An 18,595-nucleotide genomic window follows, 5' to 3' on the forward strand; every position below is an offset into this window, starting at 1 on the left:
TTCCATTTTCGTTATACTATAATTGTGTCTAGTCTACTTATTACAACCATGAGTGTGGGGGGTGTCTTTTGCTTTACGAGTATTGTTGATTAAGGAATTAATTATGAGTATTATTCATGGATATGTCATCTCTTGTCTCAATAAATTTCAAAAATAAATAGTCTTTTGAATTGAGTGATTTCAACCCATGTTGCGTGATTCTAAATCTTAAAAAACTTACAGTGGAATTGTTTGTTTACTCTAATATATTTGTCTATGATCTCGTAGATAGACTAATACGAGCCATACTTGGCATGTAAATATCTTATCCACTTTAAAGGAAAAAACCCTGAATCATTATGATTCAATTGTTTTAAATGTAACATATCTCGTTAATCAGACATAAAATTAACCACCATGCTAATACATTATTGAATACAAATAATCGCTCATGTCTTAGATAACGTATCTACAACATAAACAAGGGTAAATTACACAAAACCATCTCAATTATGTGTCGAACTACAATCTCATATACCTCATGTTTCAAACATTGCAATGTCATACCCTAACTTATGAATTCGTTGCAATGTCAGACCTCTGTTAAATTTTCTATCAATTTTTTTGTTAAATGATGACATGACAGGTACGTGTCCACTCCTTTGCCAACTGGAATAAAAAATTAATTAAATATGATCTAAATTTTCTGTTATCCCTTTTAATAAGATCTAAATCCAAATCGCGGGAGTATGGACCCACCAGTATCAAATGCCCATGGGATCCTGCCCGGCCCAATTTGGCGTCTTTGTATTGGCGTGGCCCAGCCCCAGTAGCTGACAGTCAAAGAATTGTCAGTTTTTAAATATTTTTTGGGGAAAGGGATCCTTACCGGATCCATTCCTCCTAATCTACCAAATTCAGAGATTCAGACCATTGAAATTTGATCAAACGGTTAAAGTTATTATAACTTTTAAAATAGGCATCTGTTTGTAACCGTTGAGTCAAATTTCAACAGCTCGAATTCTCAAACTTGATGAATTCCGGATCCCTTCCATTTTTTTGGAAGGGGAATATTTAATGGGTTGGCACTTTTGAGGCATCCTAATTACAAGGTAATCTCAGGAAATTTAATGGGGTTAGCACTCCGCCGGCCGCTACGGTTTAATCTTTTTCAGTAGACCCCACCATGATTGTAGTAATCACGTTTACACTTGCAGATCAAGTATACTCACCAAAATGTAATCATATTATTATTCTTATTATTACCCACAAAAAGTAAAAGCGTGGATACTTCTCCTTTCGTGATCATATCTTGTTTCATGATCATATTCGAAAGGATCAGTCATGTGTTTAGAGAAACAAACTTTCTAACATATGCTATTATTATTTTCATTATTAACTCAAAGTCGAGCGAACAATGGAACTCTAGTACGCAACCTCGAATTGAAGCTTACCGTCTTTCATGACGTTTGTGTTCGTGTTAGGTTTTTTCTTACAAGACGATTTACTAGGTGTTTCTAAGCCTCGTGCCATCCGTATCCTAGATGTTTTGTTAAGGTGCCAAACGTAAAACGACGGCAAGCAGTGTGTTTAGTAAAAAGAAAAGGGGGACTAAGCCTAAAGAGTAAAAAAGCTTCTGACTGATATTCCAACTGCCCCTGCATACCCAGACCAACAAAGACACACCACAAACCACGTGCACCCGAATTTAATCCCATCTATTGCCTATCGCCATCATGCCTTGCACTTACAAGTCCCCCAATAGGGCAATTAATATACAATTTACTTTAGCATTTTACTTTTTTAACGAGAAAATTAATTAAAAGAATTTCAAAATTTTAAGTTTTAACGATAACGATAAAATAAAGGGTAAAATAAATAGTATCATGATTGACTAAAATGAACAATACCAGAATTTTTTTGTTAAAGTTCCATTTTTAATGTCTATTTCTTTTCCCTTTTTTTGTTTCACTTATTTTACTGCTTACATTGTGTGCTCTAACGTAACAAGAAGATAATTATCATTGTGTAAAACTCATAAAACATGAACGATCAAAATCTGCTCCCACCCGAGGGTGCTGCGGTCGCTTACCACTCCCTTCCCTGTGTTTATTTGTTTGAAGGTAGAAGAGAAGGTGTACATTAGATTTGCAGCACTAGAGCACGATGTGCCATGTTAGTTTTTCTTCATTAAACAAAGACACATTTGCAGGTAAACAATAATATCTTTTTCACCGAAAGATGTGGTGCCCCTTAGATTTGCAGTACCACAAAAGCCAGCGACTCGGTGAGAGCGGCGTGAGCTTATTGAATGCCAAACCCTAACAACTAGGGGTTTTATTATATAATAACTCTGGACCTCCAAACTCACAGTTTTCAAGTGAAGGACTCAATCAAAACAGTTCAATATGTACTTACATGTGTGTGTATGTGGATTTGGATACTCTTCTTAGCTTAGGAGGCTGAGTCTTCTTAGCAAAACACACGGATCGTTGAATTTTGATCAAACGACTACAAACAGGAGATTTTCTAGAAGTTATAATAATTATAGCCGTTTGATCAAAATTCAACGGCACGTGTGCTTTGCTCAAGAGAGAATCCAAATCCTATGTGTGTGTATATATACATACATACATACATACATATATATATATATATATAAATATACATGTCTGTGTGATTCTGTGTTTAAAGTTCATCGTAATTAGTAAAGACAGCCACTAAATTCACCACCCCTCTTTTTTCATTGGATCACTAGACATTTATGAAAGTTTTGTGTTTTTCCTTTTGAGTGGTGTTGTTTACATATTTATTTTTCAATTTATTAGATTTAACGGTTTGAGAAAATGTATGAAGCGTGTGAATAACACTACTTCTACTTTTTCTACCCGAATGCACACACAATTCAGAATTTTACCCAACAAAAAGCATTTTCTAGGTATTTTGTTCTCAACATTACATGATAGGATACACAAAAACAGGGAAAGTGATTTCCGCACTCATTCTTCATCTGCACTCATTTCTTTATTTCTGGCATTAGGATTCCAAATCAAAGAACATGAGAGAGGAACGAAGACGAACAAAGGCACCAAAACAAAAGGAAGAGTGCACAAGGAGAATCATTATATCATAAAAGAGCTTGTATTTTCGGTTCTTTTTTTCTTGGATGCACTTAACCAATTACGCCTAATTACGAGAAATTTCACCGTGTAACGGAGAGAAATTCTACCGTGTAACCGAGCTGAATACCAGTGTTTTGTTTTAATTAGGGCATTCTAGTGATGCTCTGTTCATTGGCCTTCTCTGAAAACCATGCAGGGCGGAGTGACTTATTACACTCGGCCAAGTGCCACCACAATTGGAAGACAAATTACACAGACAAATTAATCAACAATAATAATAATAACGTAGCAGAAAATAGAAAGTAATAGGAGAATTAATTGCCATAAAAAAAAAAAAAATTCATCACTTACAATCACCAAAGTATATATATATATATATATATATAAAGAGAAGGATTCAAATTTAAACCCCCAAATTTGCACTTAAATCCTACTTAATTTTTCTTGTGATCACCATTTTTTTGATCATTTTAATCCTCCTTCTCAAAAGTTTATAAATCCCCGCTCGAAAAACCCATGATTAAAGTAAAAAAATGCAATAAAAAATATGAAAGGAAATTAATTAAAAGGTCCATTTCCAGATCCTGATCCGAAGATCAACCTTGCACTTGGAGTTGGAAACGGCAGCCACCGACGGTGACTTACCTTTTGGTACAACCCCTTTGATTCCTTGACACGTAACCCTAATCCCCACCTTCTTGGTACTCAGCTTCCCCATCGACACCTTCACTTTGGTGTCCATCTGCAGCTTCAGCGCCACCCCGCTCTGCTTCTTCAGATCCGATCTCAGCGACTTCACCGACTCGACGTCGAGATCCTGCGACGTCGACAGGACGGGGCGGAAGAAGGTGCTGTTCTTTGTGCCGCTGGTGAACGCCGGGATCGACCCGTTTGCGATTTGGACGTCTCTGGTGGTGGAGAGGAACAGATTGAACGGCTGGTAGGAGAAGGTGAGGTGGTTGTTGGGGTTTTTGGAGGAGAGGGTGAGGTTGAAGAGGGTGGCGAGGTGCGAGGTGGAAAAGTCGGGGGTGGTGGTGAGGTTGAGCTTCGCAATGCGGACGGAGGTGAGGGTGAACTCGGGGCGGTGGGGGCGGTAGAGGATGTAGACCGCGGCGCCGGCTATTGCGGCGAGGAGTGCGAGGGCTATGAGGATAAGGAATGACCAGAAGCAGCAGCAACAGCATAAATTGCGGTTGCTCCGGCGGTGGCGGCGGTGTTGGTACTGGGGTTTCGGGCGGTAGGGTTGTCTGAGTTGGGGTTTGGTGCTTGGTGGGTTGGCTGCGGTACCCGTGGTTGTTGCGGCGCCGGGTACGGCGGCGGCGCCGTTGGTGGTGGGTTTGGAAGATGGGTAGACTCGGTCTGTCATGGTGAGAAATGGGTTGGATTTGGATTTGAGAGAGAGGGTCCTGGATTGTTGTGGAAACTGTGAGGTTTTAGAGAGAGAAGAAGATGGAGGAGTGAGAAGGATGAGAACGGGAAGAAAATGGAGGACCCAAAAAAAGGTGGGGGGGTGCTTCCACCTCACACAATGTCAAGATGGATCCTTCCTGTAAATTTCTACACCTGTAAATATTAGTAATCACTAATCACTTCCACAAAGCTTACCAACTAAAGCCTCCAAATTTCTTTTTTCCTTTTTTAAAAAGAGAACCACATGTTCATTATCATGTGATTCACAAGTATCAAGAATCAAATTCAAAACATGCTGTATGAAATATGAGTTTAGAATTCGTTTCCAACTACGAAGTGGCCACTCCGTATTGGTTAAGCCTCCAATAATTAATTTCCAAAATTAAGCTTACTAATTTGGATTGAGATGTGATCTAGTTTGCATGGTCCACATGTGATGGAGTGAATTGTGAGAAATGTGGGGTCCAAGTCCAATTCCAAACCTTCTTTTAAATTTCCATTTTATTGTTAGGTTTCTATTTTTCCTTCATATTTTTTGAGGCCTTACCTTCCTTAAAAATGTGACATAATGGCAGGCAATTGCTATATTTTCATGAACATACTTAGGGTAGGTGGTAAGAAACCACAAAATCACGCTTTAATGAGCGCCGAATATTTCTTACGCGCAGAATTGATTTGTAATCTGAAAGTAAGAAAAGAAAACAAATTTGAATATTTAATGGTGGATTATTAGCAACATTTACATGTGGGATAATCATAACTATTCATGCTTATACGAGAACTCTAGATGAAGCATTTGATTCAGCATCTCACGAAGCAGAAGCTAAGCAGCAACTTGAGAATCTTCAAACACTAAAGTTCCATCTTTACTCATAACTATGAACGACCAATATCAATCTAAACGCACACTAAAAATCAGACGTGTGCATAAACAGAAAATTATAGTATTTCAACATTAAATTAGATTTTTTTTTTCTTGGTTGGTGAAAAATGAACTTTTATTTTGTTTTTTATGTTAGGAAGTATGTGAGACAAGGAAAGCAAGGCTCATTAAATTTAAAGCACCTCCACTTTAGGTAAGAGATTAACAATATTTTTAATCTAATCATGAGTTTGATGGTAATTAGTCAACTAATCAGAGTCAGTGTGGCTCAGTGGTTGCATTCACTTGACTTCTAAGTCAGTCAATTTACAATGCTGCTGCTCTCGAGGTTGCAAGATCCTCTCATTTTTTCATTAAAAATTCATTATCTCTTAATGTTTTTCTTAATATGAGTGTGACAATAAACCTAGTGCCCACCAAACTTCCATGGTCAAGTTTCTTATAGCTTTTTGAACCCGGCTGTGTTTGCGGATCGACCGGTTGTATCACCTCCCGGAAATCGAGATCTCGTTTCTAAAGCCGCCTTATCTAAAAGAAGTTTTCGAGGTTACGTTTTTTAAGCATTGCCGGATTTAAATGTGACGTTGTATGTAGTCGAGGGTCGATGGAAATTCAATATCGAGAGCCATGTAATTCTTATTGATGATTAGATCATTAAGATTCTCAATTTTTTAAATGCAAACGATTTTACTACTTTAAGTTATACTAAAGAGAAGTTCGGAAGACGAGGGAGGACTTTGAACCCAAGACCATCCACCACACGTGCAAGATTTCCATTTAAAAAATGGTTGAAGTTGAAGTTGAAATTGACTTAACCCTAATTTTATTTTGATTAAGCAACAAAATGGTTGATAAATGCAGGTTAGGGTAGTTAACCAGGACATTGTCTCAGCTCACTTGCTCCCTAGTTTGAATTTTGTCCCGTAAATTAGAGTAGATTAGAATATCAGTTCGTTTTGAGGTGTATAATCGTTCTCTTTCAGTTTGGGCTTTGTCAAGGGAAGGCGAAGTTTCATGCTGATGGGCCCACCAACTTTGGATTTTTGGGTTGAAATGGGAATGCGTTGGTTTGGGCTGCTTTCATCCAGTGCATAAACAATAATTATAAAATATGAAAAATATTACAGTTTCTCTAAAAACTAAATGTTCATATGAAAGCTTTAACATGCAATTTTGAGACAAAGGCTCAGAGAAAAAGACATGGAGTACATGGAGCTAACAAAAGAGTTGGTGCAAAACCGAGCGCAATGACGTTTTAGAATTCATATAATTGATCCAAATTAATGAGATGAGGCTTTGTTGTTGTTATTATATGAATGCTAGAACAAGGATCATATGATAGAAAAACATGCATTTGTTCTTTGATGCACATGTATGCATATGACTAAGCACAATTGTCCAAAAGAACCATAATATACATGTGAAGGAATTTGTGCCATACATGTGCTATAAAGGTGATATCTGTAACTTCAATTATTCCCTCTGATACTTTACTGAAGAAAATAAACCCACATTATCAGCAATATAGAAGAGAAAACTCGAACTCGAACAAAATTCATGGTGTAATCTTCATTGGCCTGTCTATAGTTAACCCAGACGACGAATATATCTGCCCTGCAGATAATAACCGTACTAAAATGTCGGGTTTATATCATTAGTAACCGGTAAGCTGTCATCGCAGTGCAGTTACAAAAGAGGTTCTAACTTCTGTAATCAAGTGAGTCAAAGTCCAGCTAAACTACGCCCTCTTAACCTCTTTTGGTTTTCCCTATATTCTGGCGGCCAATGGACGGTCACCACGTCACAGCCACCAGGAGTGAAAAGTTCATTAAAGGGAAGAAGGAAGGGGAAGGCACACGATTGACTAATATACTTATTAGTTTGCACTCGGAGAATAAATTCATTCAACTGAAATTGATTAATCTAATTGCTCAATGGCAGAGACATGTTTTTACTGAAACTTGGGAGTACAATAGATCACTCTTTACCTCTAATGACTCCGCATTTACAGAATTTTCGAGCATCTGCTCGGACGCTGCACAGACAATGACATCACTTCTGCCTTGCCTCTTTCATGAACATTCTTTAAAGGCGCCTATTCTGTTATCAAGCCCACTAATATGTAAGAGAAAGAAATGTGATCCAGAACATACTATAACGAGAAATCAACACTTCAAAACAGGAAAATTTGCCAAACAATTTAACCTTTCATTTCACGCAGATCATAATATAACGAAAATTTCACTGAGATCCAAAAAACTATAGTACCTTTGACATTTAATGTTTCTATTCATGAGCATGATACTGAGCAGAACAGGGACCATCACTAAACACAAATGCTCCAACGAGTGTCCACTGATAATGAAACGATTTGCATGGTAGATTTTGCCATCAGGCAACTGATTCAAATTTGGCGAGAAGGTAAACCCCTGTAAAGAATTGCTTTTATGCTTTGCAGATAGGAATGTTCATTGGTGGAATGCTTAAACGATACATTAAATGTCAAACTTTTACATTTGAAATCCAGACTATCCATTGTGAAAGTTACTTTTATATCTAGGTGGAAAATTTCCTTTACCCAGAAAAAAGGGGGAAAAGAAAAATATTTCCCCCTGTACATGCTTGCTACGATATTCTAACAAGCTACTTTCGCAAAAGAAAAGGTTCAAAACGTAATAGTAAAAACCATTGCTTTGTACTGTATTTAATTGTGCAGGGGGGTAAATAGACTAATTAAAAATCATACTATTTTTACTCAAGAAATAAAGATTAATGAATATGGCGTACCAGCGGCCCAGAGCCAATATCTTGAGTGAGTATATTTAGGTGGGAACACAAATGACATTGCTGGAATTGCTATACATGGAATCAACTGGAACATCATGTACAACCTGATATCATTATACGTTCTGCAAAGAAACTCATCCATATATCCACTATAAGAGTTTAGCACAAGAACATAGAGGGGAAAACACGAAACTTGAAGCATAACACTAACCTGTCATATGCAATGCTAAGAAAAGCAATGAAAAGGAGTGCAAACAGACAGCTCAAACCAATCCGCTCTCCTACTCTCTCCACCATAAAACTAGAGAAAAGAGAGGAGTATGCAATCATCATCTGCAATTCAGAATCTGTCTTCAACAATTAAAATAAACAAAGAGAAACAGATTGTGCATGACTAGGATCCAGACACTTTGTTAACGACAAAATCATGGACCTTAATAATTGATTTTACTTTCCTTCCTTCACGGTCTTTGACGAAAGGGGTCAATGGCGCAACACAGGTTCAAGATTAAGGACAACATACACTATTTTCGACATTCATGGACAAACCTTCAACTCGGGGTACATTTCAGGGAACAATGTAACAAACTTACAATTAAGTCATCAAAATAAAAACTTATGTTTACTGAAACTCTCAATCGTCTCAACAAACAAATAACCAGGGAAAATGTCACTAATTAATGGCTAAAACCAAGAGCTCTTGAGACGGATTGAAATACTAACCGGCAAGGTGTCCCAAGTTACTCTACTATCATCAGGCTTCAAATGATAATAAGCAGACCCAAATGCCAGCCCTGCCATTCCAGCATAGAATAGTGCCCAACCCCAAACCTCACCCGGCAAACTAAAACCAGTTTCCAAACAACACCAACCAAAAAATCAAAACTCCATTGAAATCAATGCAGCAAACAAAATCAGTGCATGAAGTACTATATAATCCAGAGAGTGCAAAAAACCTGATGTTAAAAAGCCCCCCTTGCACGCAGAGCACAAAACCCAGAACGCCAACAACCAAAAATGGGAAATTTGTGATCACATTCAAGGTATTAGGCACTCCTGTAAAAAACCCAGATCATAAAATCATCAAAAACATAAATTTCAGTAAGAAGATGAGAGCACGATGAGAAATTTTACCCACAAAATTGCGCATGTCAGCGTAGAGATGGTGTTTGGGAGAGTGAGAAATCTTGGGAGTAACCAGCATTAACAACACCCAACACAGAAGCGCCCCACCCCATATCCGCCGTCTCTTCCCTCTGATTGCAAGCTGCTGAGTTGCCATCCACACCATCTCTCTCTCTCTCTGCCTCTCTCTCTAAAGTTCACTCACCCACTGCCTTTCCTCTTCTGCTAATGATTCGAAGTGTTCGACGAAATGTTGACTTTCTTTTCGGAATGTTTCGGACTGTTTGGTGAAATGTGTAAATGCGGGACCATTGCGGATGTGGTGGTGGCGGCGGTGGTGGAAAAAGTCCCTTTTGAAATGGAATCGTCGGGTCGTTTGTTCTGTTTATCTTGTTGTGGTTTGGCTATAAAGGTGAGACGTGTCAGGATCGTAAATGCCCCCACGCAGGACTGATGTTGGTAATCAATGGTGTATGATTGACTGTGATATAGCAATAAATGACGGTTATGTACTGTACAAAATCAAACGCAGTCGCGCTTCTTTACTTTTGTTTTACTTTTCCCCTGTCAATTCCAAGTTTTAATTGGTTTTTTAAAGGGGAATTTTGGTCTCTCTACACTAGAACAAAAGGTCATTTGGGATGAGTAACAATTTGGCATATGATTTTTTTTCTTTTTTCTTTTTTTTTTTAAACTAACGAAAAATCATTAAAAATTTTAGTTTTAAAAAAAAATGACAAATAAAACTGTAAGTGAATAGTAATAGAAAAAGTAAAAATGTGATTTTTCGTTAAAAATGAATAGTACTGAAAGTGTTTCGTTAAAACTACCTTTAAAATATTGGCCAAATCTAGTTAGTAAATCTTACAAATCACCTCCTTTGTCGACAAAAAATTTGGTATGATTGACACTAACAGATGGTTTTCACTAAGATTCGGTCCTAAAATACAAAAGTCACATTCATTTATTAGAGACGCATCGGAGCTTTTCTAGATGAAGAGATGTAGGCAAAGTATTTCTACGTAAGTCTTTTTTGGGTTTTTGTGACTATATTGAACTATCAAGTTAATACATTATTTGTTTGCAAAAATACTGGTCAGTGTCCAAGTGGTGCGATAAACAGAAGAACCAACCCTAGCTGCCGATCCCTAGCTTTGGCTTGGGGTTAGCCGCAATGTCATTTCCTCTTCCCTATTCACGCTCCCCTCTCTTTAGGTTCCCAACCCCCTCTAGGGTTGTTGTTTCCTTAGCTGTGTCTCAGCTTTTCTGAGCTCTATCCCAGGTTGAAAATAATATCTTCTTTTCTATTTTAAAATTTATTCTATTATTAACTATTCAAACTCGACCTGTTCGTTTTTAAAACAATATTTTCTTCTTACTCAATGGTTCACCATGGAGTTTTATTATTTAGCATGTGAATAGTTGTTTTTTAAAATTTAGAGAGCAATTGTTTATTTTGTTACGAAGAAAATCTTTTACAACATTTTGTTTTAACTGTTGGTTATTCACAGCACCGTTGGAGATGCTGTAATTACTCTATTATTCCAATTTTTCTTCAATGGTCTGTGTCTAGACTACTGAATAGCACAAAAAATAAAATGTTGCGATTCAGTTGATGAAATATTATTTTTTTTCCTTTCACTACGAATTAAATAGATAAAAATTTTAACCACTTAATAATTTGTACTACTAAAAATGAACCATATTTTTCACGCATGACTTAAAAAGTCCACACGAGGAATAAGTTACGGTTGAAACGCATCCACAAGAATCCTTTGTTTTCGAGTCTGCAACGAGGACTTAAGCTAGGGTTGAAATGCACGCAAGAAAACACAACCATTTGGTTCCATATGCGTAGCACAAGAACAGGACAAGGCATAAAAAGCAACACCACTTCACCTTTCACCAATCCCCTCACATCACCATGTTACGAACATTGAACGGTCCATATTAATCCATTTTTTCTTGTAGACATGATGTTTATTCAACGTAAAATGTGCATTTGTCAAACCCTATCAAATAATATCCCCTTTGGATTATCCCTAAACCGTTCTCTTCTGTAGATATTTATTTCTGAGAGACGTTCCTTGCGTCTAAGAAAAAATATCTTCGGTTACACACTCAAGTTAAATGTATATACATTATCAACGACATAAATATCGAAATGATTATGTTTAAGATTAATCATGGAATTTTACGTGCGCGATTTAAAATAAATATCATCATATGATTTGCTTTGGTAATAATATTTAACATTATGCTGTGTGAGAAAGATGCATGCTTGTGGAAGCGTTATGTCATTTTCCATACAACACATACATACTGCAGTGATAAATTGAATCCGACACTGCCATCAGACTGACTCAAGGCAGAAACTTTTCATTTTCAACGAAGAGGCAATCAATCAGGCAGCAACGCATATAATATTCCCACAGCTTTTGCTTACTCGAAAAAATACCACGCCCTTGTTTCACACAAGGTAGCAACTTATAACTAAGAATCGGAAATGCCCTTCCAAGATTAATCATATTTTTTTTGACAAAATAATATTTTAAGTGTTTAAAAATTTATTGGTATTTTACGAAGAATTAGTTTCGAAAATACTTTTACAAAATTTCACTCATTTTAATAGGACTTCTAAACAAGCTATCATCTTTTAGGTAAATAAAATATTTACTTTTTTATATTAATTTTTAATTTTATGGTTTTGATTAAGTATTTAAACAATTTGGCTATTCAATCAAATAATTAATCATCAAGTTGAGCATCTTAGTAGACCTCGATAAAAACCACTTGCAAAAGTTGTTTGAGTTGAAGACTCAAAGGCATCTATGTGTTCCAAATTACAATTATTCAATTATTGTAGTGAGCTACAAGATCTACATGTGACATTGCTTTGCTTCCACAGCAATTATAGCATCATCATCCTCCTTTTATTTTGTTTAATTTCCAAGTATCAAATTCCTCACAATCCCCCCAACAACTATTAAACTTTACACTGTAGTTGTAGATATTTAACGAGAAGAGGCCTCGAGTTCGACCACACAAATTATAGCATCATCATTACAAATGTATATCGTTTTCGAATTTGATACATAATTATTGTTGACCATATCGTAGCTATGTTGTGAGTGCGTTATTAGTTCAACACATCTCGAATAGTAATCTAGTGATTAACAATAGAGATTAATAGTAAAAAAGGAGATGAGAAAGGATAATTTGGGAATTAGATCCCATCCGGATCCATTTTGTGGAGATCCTAGAGATTACCACATCTTAACTATTCATCGTGTGGTCAAAAATCATTTATTTTTTTATTTAAAATTAAACATAAATAGTATCTGACGAAAACTGACCACACGATATACGATAAACGGTTAGGATATGAAAATCCTTAAGATCCCATAAAGTGAATTTGAAGAATATCCTCTTCCGATAATTTGGACCTATTGTCGCTAAAAGTGATTAAGTATAAGGTACATCATCATTAAAATCCTCAATTTGGTAGTAAACCCTAGCAAATTATATATCCACATATTATCTTAATTTTGGAAAAACCAAGACGAAGATATGTATTACTTATTTACTATGCATTCGTACTATTATTTGTGTCATTTTTTAATAGAGGCAATATTTTTGCTAGTTTATTGGTGTTTGTCCCCACATTGTTGAAGGCTGCCCCAGGTTAGCAAAGATGATATATATTTACGATGAGTTTAATACGTAATTATGGATAGTCTCGTCACAGTTATGTCACCTTATTGTAGCACTGCTTGTACTATTTTAAAAGTGTGAGTAAATATCTTATTGAATGTAAAGAGAAGTGAATAAAGTGTAATAAAATTATCAAAACTAATTTTATGATACAATCTGGTAAGGGAAAGATGATTAACACAAAGCTTTGTGTGACGTTCTTAACAACTCGAGCAACATATTCCATACAACAATCAGAACTGTTCAAGTTGTGAATTTTTTTTATAGTCAATACCATACCAAATGCCAGCTACCTCTCCTTCCACCACGCCCCAAAACCCACATGGGCTACAACGTAGTAGAAGGTTAGAAAACTAACCAGATATTTTCAACCAAATTTTTTTTTAAATAACGCCAAATTAGTCAACAGTCTGGAAAATGAACGAAGATTAAGCATTGATTTTAAAAATCAAACGGTTGAAGATTGTTCAAAATACTTGGTAGGCTGGATTGTCGAAAACAAATATTTTCATCACCAAATTTGAATGGAAAATACTTTAGACTCCGTCATTTCTTCTTACATATAAATCACAGTTACCAACTGCGAATTAATCTGAGCCTTACAAGCTCTACACTGCTGCAAATAAGATTTTACCAAATACCCTCAAATCGCGGAAAATGAAGTCTTCCCACAATGTTATATGGTAACGCTACGGTGGAACCAGATGACGTCATAAAGGGCAAATATTTGAACAAATAGTACAAACACAAAGCAGAAGAGAAGTGAGCAGATCTACATTGCATCCATTCGACCCCCAAAATTAACCAAAATTAAAAAAACCACCCAATCCGAGAAAATAATTAAAATTTTCCCTTCACTTATCACTCCCTCTAGTAATCATGTCCTTGTACCTTATGATCGAATCCAACCGCTGCAACTTCAGCTGGTTCTTGAACCTGTTGATGAAATCATCCGCCTTCGCATCCACCTCGTCGTCGTCCTCCGCCGCCTTCGCCACCTTCCTCTCCCTCATCGTCGCCGGCCGGCGAATCTCGGCGACATCATCCTCTGGAAAGTGAGCGAAAGCAGACTTGGAGCTCGCAGATTTCTTCATCTTCTTCGGGAGCTTGGCAGGCACCTCGCCGGACGCCGGCTTGGTGTCCGACTTGGTCCGGCTCACATGGTGGTCCAGCAACGGCTTCAGCTGACTGAAAACCTCCTCCAGACTGCTCTGTTTATCCCCTGCTTCTAAAAAATCTGGAGTTTCTGGTTCTGGGTGTTCGTGTTCTTCAAAACGGTCGTCATCTGGGAACTCGTCGTGCTCGGGAGCTTGCTCGAAGTGGGATTCCGGCTCATGGGTTTTGTGCGGAGGGGCAGCGGCGGCGGTGGGCTGAGATGGGTAGAAATTGATGGACTTGAGCCGCTGCAGCAGAGAAGGGGATCTGGTCAATTGGGGCTGTTCGAGCTCGTGGGTGTGGTTAAAAGCGTAATGTGTGGCCTCGGTAGTTTCTGGGTGTTGCTCGAAAGTGGTGGCGTGTGGCTCCGGGGATCTGTACTGGTAGAGGTTGATGGATTTGAGCCTCTGCAGCATAGATGGAGATCTGGCGAGGCCTCCGCCTTGGTGGTGGTTCTCGTGCTGCTGCGGGTCCTGGTGTTTCTGGGTGGAGCCTAAGTTTGAAGCAATGGCGATGGTGCCAATCATGACATTGAGGAGGAGGAAGAGGACAGTTGGAGTGAACCAGCTGTTCATGGAAGCCCAAATAGAAGGCAGGGATGTCACAGATTCTTCAAACATGGCTGACAGTGTTTAGAGAGAGAGAGAGAGAGAGAGAGAGAGAGAGAGGAAGAAAGGTGAAAAATGGGGAGAGGAAGAAGAAGGGCAGAAATAGAAAGCTTCTGTGTGCTTCTATGTCTCCTTTTTATTTGGGTGGGAGATTTTCATCATCTTGTGCAGGTTTCTTGGTATTTTGTGTAGAAATTTTATTTATTGAATTTTTAATTTTCATTTTTCATGATCTCGAGGCACGCGTCGCTGAGTGATGGGTTTGTGTGTGAGAAACAGACAGAAAAGAAGCGGTGGTTGTGACAAAAATGTGAGCTTGTGGTTGGATTAAATAGAGGGTTAGCGATTAATTATTTGCAATTCGGTTGTGAAAAACAATTTATTCACACTCAGAAATTTTGACTTTGATTTCCTTTTTTTCAATATCGTTTATACGAAGGAAAAAAAATAATAATCATTTAGTACTATATTCTAATAGTTTCTTTTTTTATTTGTAAATAAGTTGTTTTATGTTTGATTTTCTTTGAGTCACGTTATTACTCTCTCCCTTAGAGTAAATAATATCTTTGGATCAACAAAAAAAAAAAAAAAAAAAGAGTTGGAAAGAGTTTTCATTCTTTACACCTGAAGTTCCGAGTTTGATTTTAGATCTAATAGGCAACTACAACATTTGCTTGTGCACATGAAATGACGCAAATGAGAACCAAAGGACCAGGGAGATAACTTGGGAATCACTTGACCAAGGATAGCAAATTCGTTCGACGTCGCTAATCATGGATTCAACATGACTAAGTCTCACACTTGATTTCAAGGAGGAGAAAACTCATCCTCTTCTTAGATTGATTATAATTTACTTAATTGACTACCTTAAAGATACATTTGGAGCTTTGTAAATAGGGGGATATGTACTCATTTGATACAAGAGATAATTAAAACTAAGGATAATGCTAAGGAGATTAAATTTGCAATCTAAATTATGTGTCACTAATAGGAATTAGCACGTTTATTAACGCTTAAATAATAAATCAACCATCAACTTTCATGTCTTTTAATTTCTAAAATTTAGTTTAACTAGCATTATTCTAAAACTAAAGAAAGCAGCTTGTAGTTACAAATTACAATGCAACCTAATTAAAAGAGCTTTAATCATACTCTCACCAGCCATTTATTCTCAAGACACTACATCATGAAACGACGCGTTTATAAAGCTCCTATTGCCCTTAGTCAAGGGTTATCTCCAATCTTCATAGATGGTGGCGTACAGTAGAAGTGGAGTGGAGTTTTCCTTGTACCAAATTTATGTAGCAAGAGAACAACAGTTGGGTTTTAGGATGTTCTTCTTCCATGCAAACAGTTGGGTTCGATTTTGCATGTCTAAAATGTACCCATACACACGAAGTGATAAACCAATATTTGGATTCCACATTACAATCCGTAATTTAATGCCTAAAAATTTGAAAATTAGCTAGATTGATTGAGTGCAATCTCTCTCATACCAATTCATTCCCTCTCATGTTTTAACTTTCACAGCTCATTACCACCTCTCAGAATCTCAGTTTCAAGTACGCAAACATGTTGACCATTCACAACTCTGGTAAGTGATTCCTGATTGGAATGCTTTCACTGGGACCTATGAGGACTCACATGTGGTAGGGGCAATCAAATTGAAACATAAAGATAGTGGAAGTATTTGTAGTATAAATTAAGGTGTATTTTAAAACATTTTTGCCGAAAATAGGGGCAACATGGGCAATGGGCATGCCCGGCGTTGTCTATTAAATTTCGAATGTCAACACACGGCATGGTAACATGCTGACTAACATGGCCCTCCCTCATCTTCTTCCGTCCTCCATTATTACCAAGCTTCCACCACCACCACCACCACAATTTCTTTTGTTTACTCCAAAAACAGTCGGCAGCAGGCCACCATAATACAAATGGGCTCGCTTCTCATTGACTGGCCCAACTTGTTAGAAGCCTGATGGACTCGGTTCATGTCTAGCCCAAATACAAAACTTCCTCCACATCATTTTTCACGAGCGAGCACTTGAGATCTAACTGATTGTTCCAAAACAGTTGGTACCAATACAACGGCTTGTGGTTTTTAGTTTACAAGATTTATCCGGAGAATGGTGGCAACTTTCTCGAGGTACAAAATTTGGGTAACCAAATATTGTTCAAATATTGGTCAAACTGAAATTTCTGATACTTCAAAATAGCAACGTGTGAACAAAACGGTCGGAAATTTGAAAGATCTCCGTTTTATGATACTACAAATTCAACAATAAGAGAATCCGGCCAAACAAAACACAGTAAAGTATACCCAAGACTTGAACAAAGACGAGGATAATTTTCCTAAAAGAAAAAGGAGCTGGCTGCTGGCCTAATTCAGCAGTTTTCTGAACTCAAACACACAACTTGTGCTTCACTGACCATGCCTCTTGGGCTCAAAGCAATACAAGCTTTGTACTCGCACCACCCCTGTCCTCGGTCTTTTCCTGACTATTTCCAGTCCCTGACTCTTGCCAATAACGATGCGCATCGAGATCTAGGATACCCCTACCTTCCGACCATTCCCCTCCTCCAACATAGTACCTTCGGGAGGGGTTGAAACGATTTGCGCAAGACCATGCACCTTCAGTAGCATGAAAATAGCAAACTCAGTTTCGTACCAATTACCTACACAGCTCGCTATTTCAATTTCTTTAAGTTGACTATGGGTGGACTCCAGGGGTTCCCACGGAGCTTCACAACTTATCCGAGTATCTGATTTGCCCAGCGTATCATCTCCATGATGTAGGCATTGATTATACATATGATAGGTATGGGTAGATTACGAGAAACCACTTGATATTTTGGTCCCGTTGAGTGGTTCGGAACCCGATGTTATTGGATTCTATTGAGTGGTCTGGAATCCTTGCTTTTGCTCATTTCCATAAGATTAATCTAGAACCCTATACTCAAGTAAGTGGGAATTACCCACAATAGACCTTGTGAATATAAATTAGATTTACCATGTTTATTACACATAATCCAAGTAGGGAATTATATAGAGTTCCTTAATTAAATTCGTAAAATGATATGTTATCGCATTGACTTAAGATCATGCATCTTTGATTCATGAATTGATTAATTGAAGGGATTGTGGAATGATGTTATATATGATTGTATTAATATGATTAGACTCATTGATTAATGTGGCTTGAGATTAATATTGTGCTTTGTTGGTTCTTTAATATGTTGCATGCTATGAATTGCGATTTTATGTGGGAAACATGGTGATTTATGTGATGGATGAAGTGGAAATGTTAAGTGTCATATGAGATTGATATGTAGCCCTGAACCTAGTAATTTCATGCTTGTCAAGTTCTAATAATTGATTGATGAAAGCTATAATTTTCTACTTAAAAGTATGGTGATACAAGTGTAGTGTTTGGGAACTACGAATGGCTTGATCCTTGTTTAGGGTACGTAGGTAGTCTAACGAGAAGGTTAGATGTAGTCATAAAGTATACGAAAAATTACTAGGCGATTCGATTATCGAGTTGTGCTTTGACATATCCTAGAGGTGGGGTAGGTTAGAGATATGGGTATTTGGCGACATCATATGTCGATCTTGGATGAATGTCGGGATCGGGACGTGACAATTGGAGTGCAGATGTGCAGTGAAAATTTTATCGACTAATGTAGTATCTAGTCGAAGAGTTTTCAAAATGTTAGGCGGAGATTCAGGGAGAACATAGCCCTGCAGAGAACTTATCTCCGGCTGCATATAAATTCTTGCAAGTGGCGGGTGAGGGAAGACATCAATC

General features: G+C 37.5%; 3 protein-coding genes across 3 annotated transcripts; all 3 read right to left on the reverse strand.

Annotated features, from left to right (window-relative positions):
* Positions 1-3,397: 3,397 nt before the first annotated feature.
* On the reverse strand, positions 3,398-4,732 carry LOC108867579 (NDR1/HIN1-like protein 13). The gene has a single exon (XM_018648639.2). The coding sequence runs from the start codon at positions 4,465-4,467 to the stop codon at positions 3,664-3,666; it is 804 nt and encodes a 267-aa protein (XP_018504155.2). The 5' UTR covers positions 4,468-4,732; the 3' UTR covers positions 3,398-3,663.
* A 2,522-nt stretch (positions 4,733-7,254) lies between these two features.
* Positions 7,255-9,673, reverse strand: LOC103952133. The gene is made up of 7 exons (XM_009363662.3): positions 9,316-9,673; positions 9,138-9,237; positions 8,905-9,025; positions 8,393-8,514; positions 8,182-8,303; positions 7,663-7,823; positions 7,255-7,494 (listed from the first exon to the last, which is right to left on the reverse strand). The coding sequence occupies exons 1-6, from the start codon at positions 9,470-9,472 to the stop codon at positions 7,786-7,788; spliced, it is 660 nt and encodes a 219-aa protein (XP_009361937.2). The 5' UTR covers positions 9,473-9,673; the 3' UTR covers positions 7,255-7,494; positions 7,663-7,785.
* Positions 9,674-13,725: 4,052 nt separating this feature from the next.
* On the reverse strand, positions 13,726-15,038 carry LOC103952122 (pathogen-associated molecular patterns-induced protein A70). Its single transcript, XM_048579623.1, has one exon. The coding sequence runs from the start codon at positions 14,793-14,795 to the stop codon at positions 13,875-13,877; it is 921 nt and encodes a 306-aa protein (XP_048435580.1). The 5' UTR covers positions 14,796-15,038; the 3' UTR covers positions 13,726-13,874.
* Between the last annotated feature and the right edge of the window lie 3,557 nt (positions 15,039-18,595).

This window comes from the organism of the source record quoted next, unplaced genomic scaffold, assembly GCF_019419815.1.
Source record: "Pyrus x bretschneideri cultivar Hongxiangsu unplaced genomic scaffold, Pyrus_bretschneideri_v1 Contig1, whole genome shotgun sequence".
Lineage (NCBI taxonomy): Eukaryota > Viridiplantae > Streptophyta > Magnoliopsida > Rosales > Rosaceae > Pyrus > Pyrus x bretschneideri.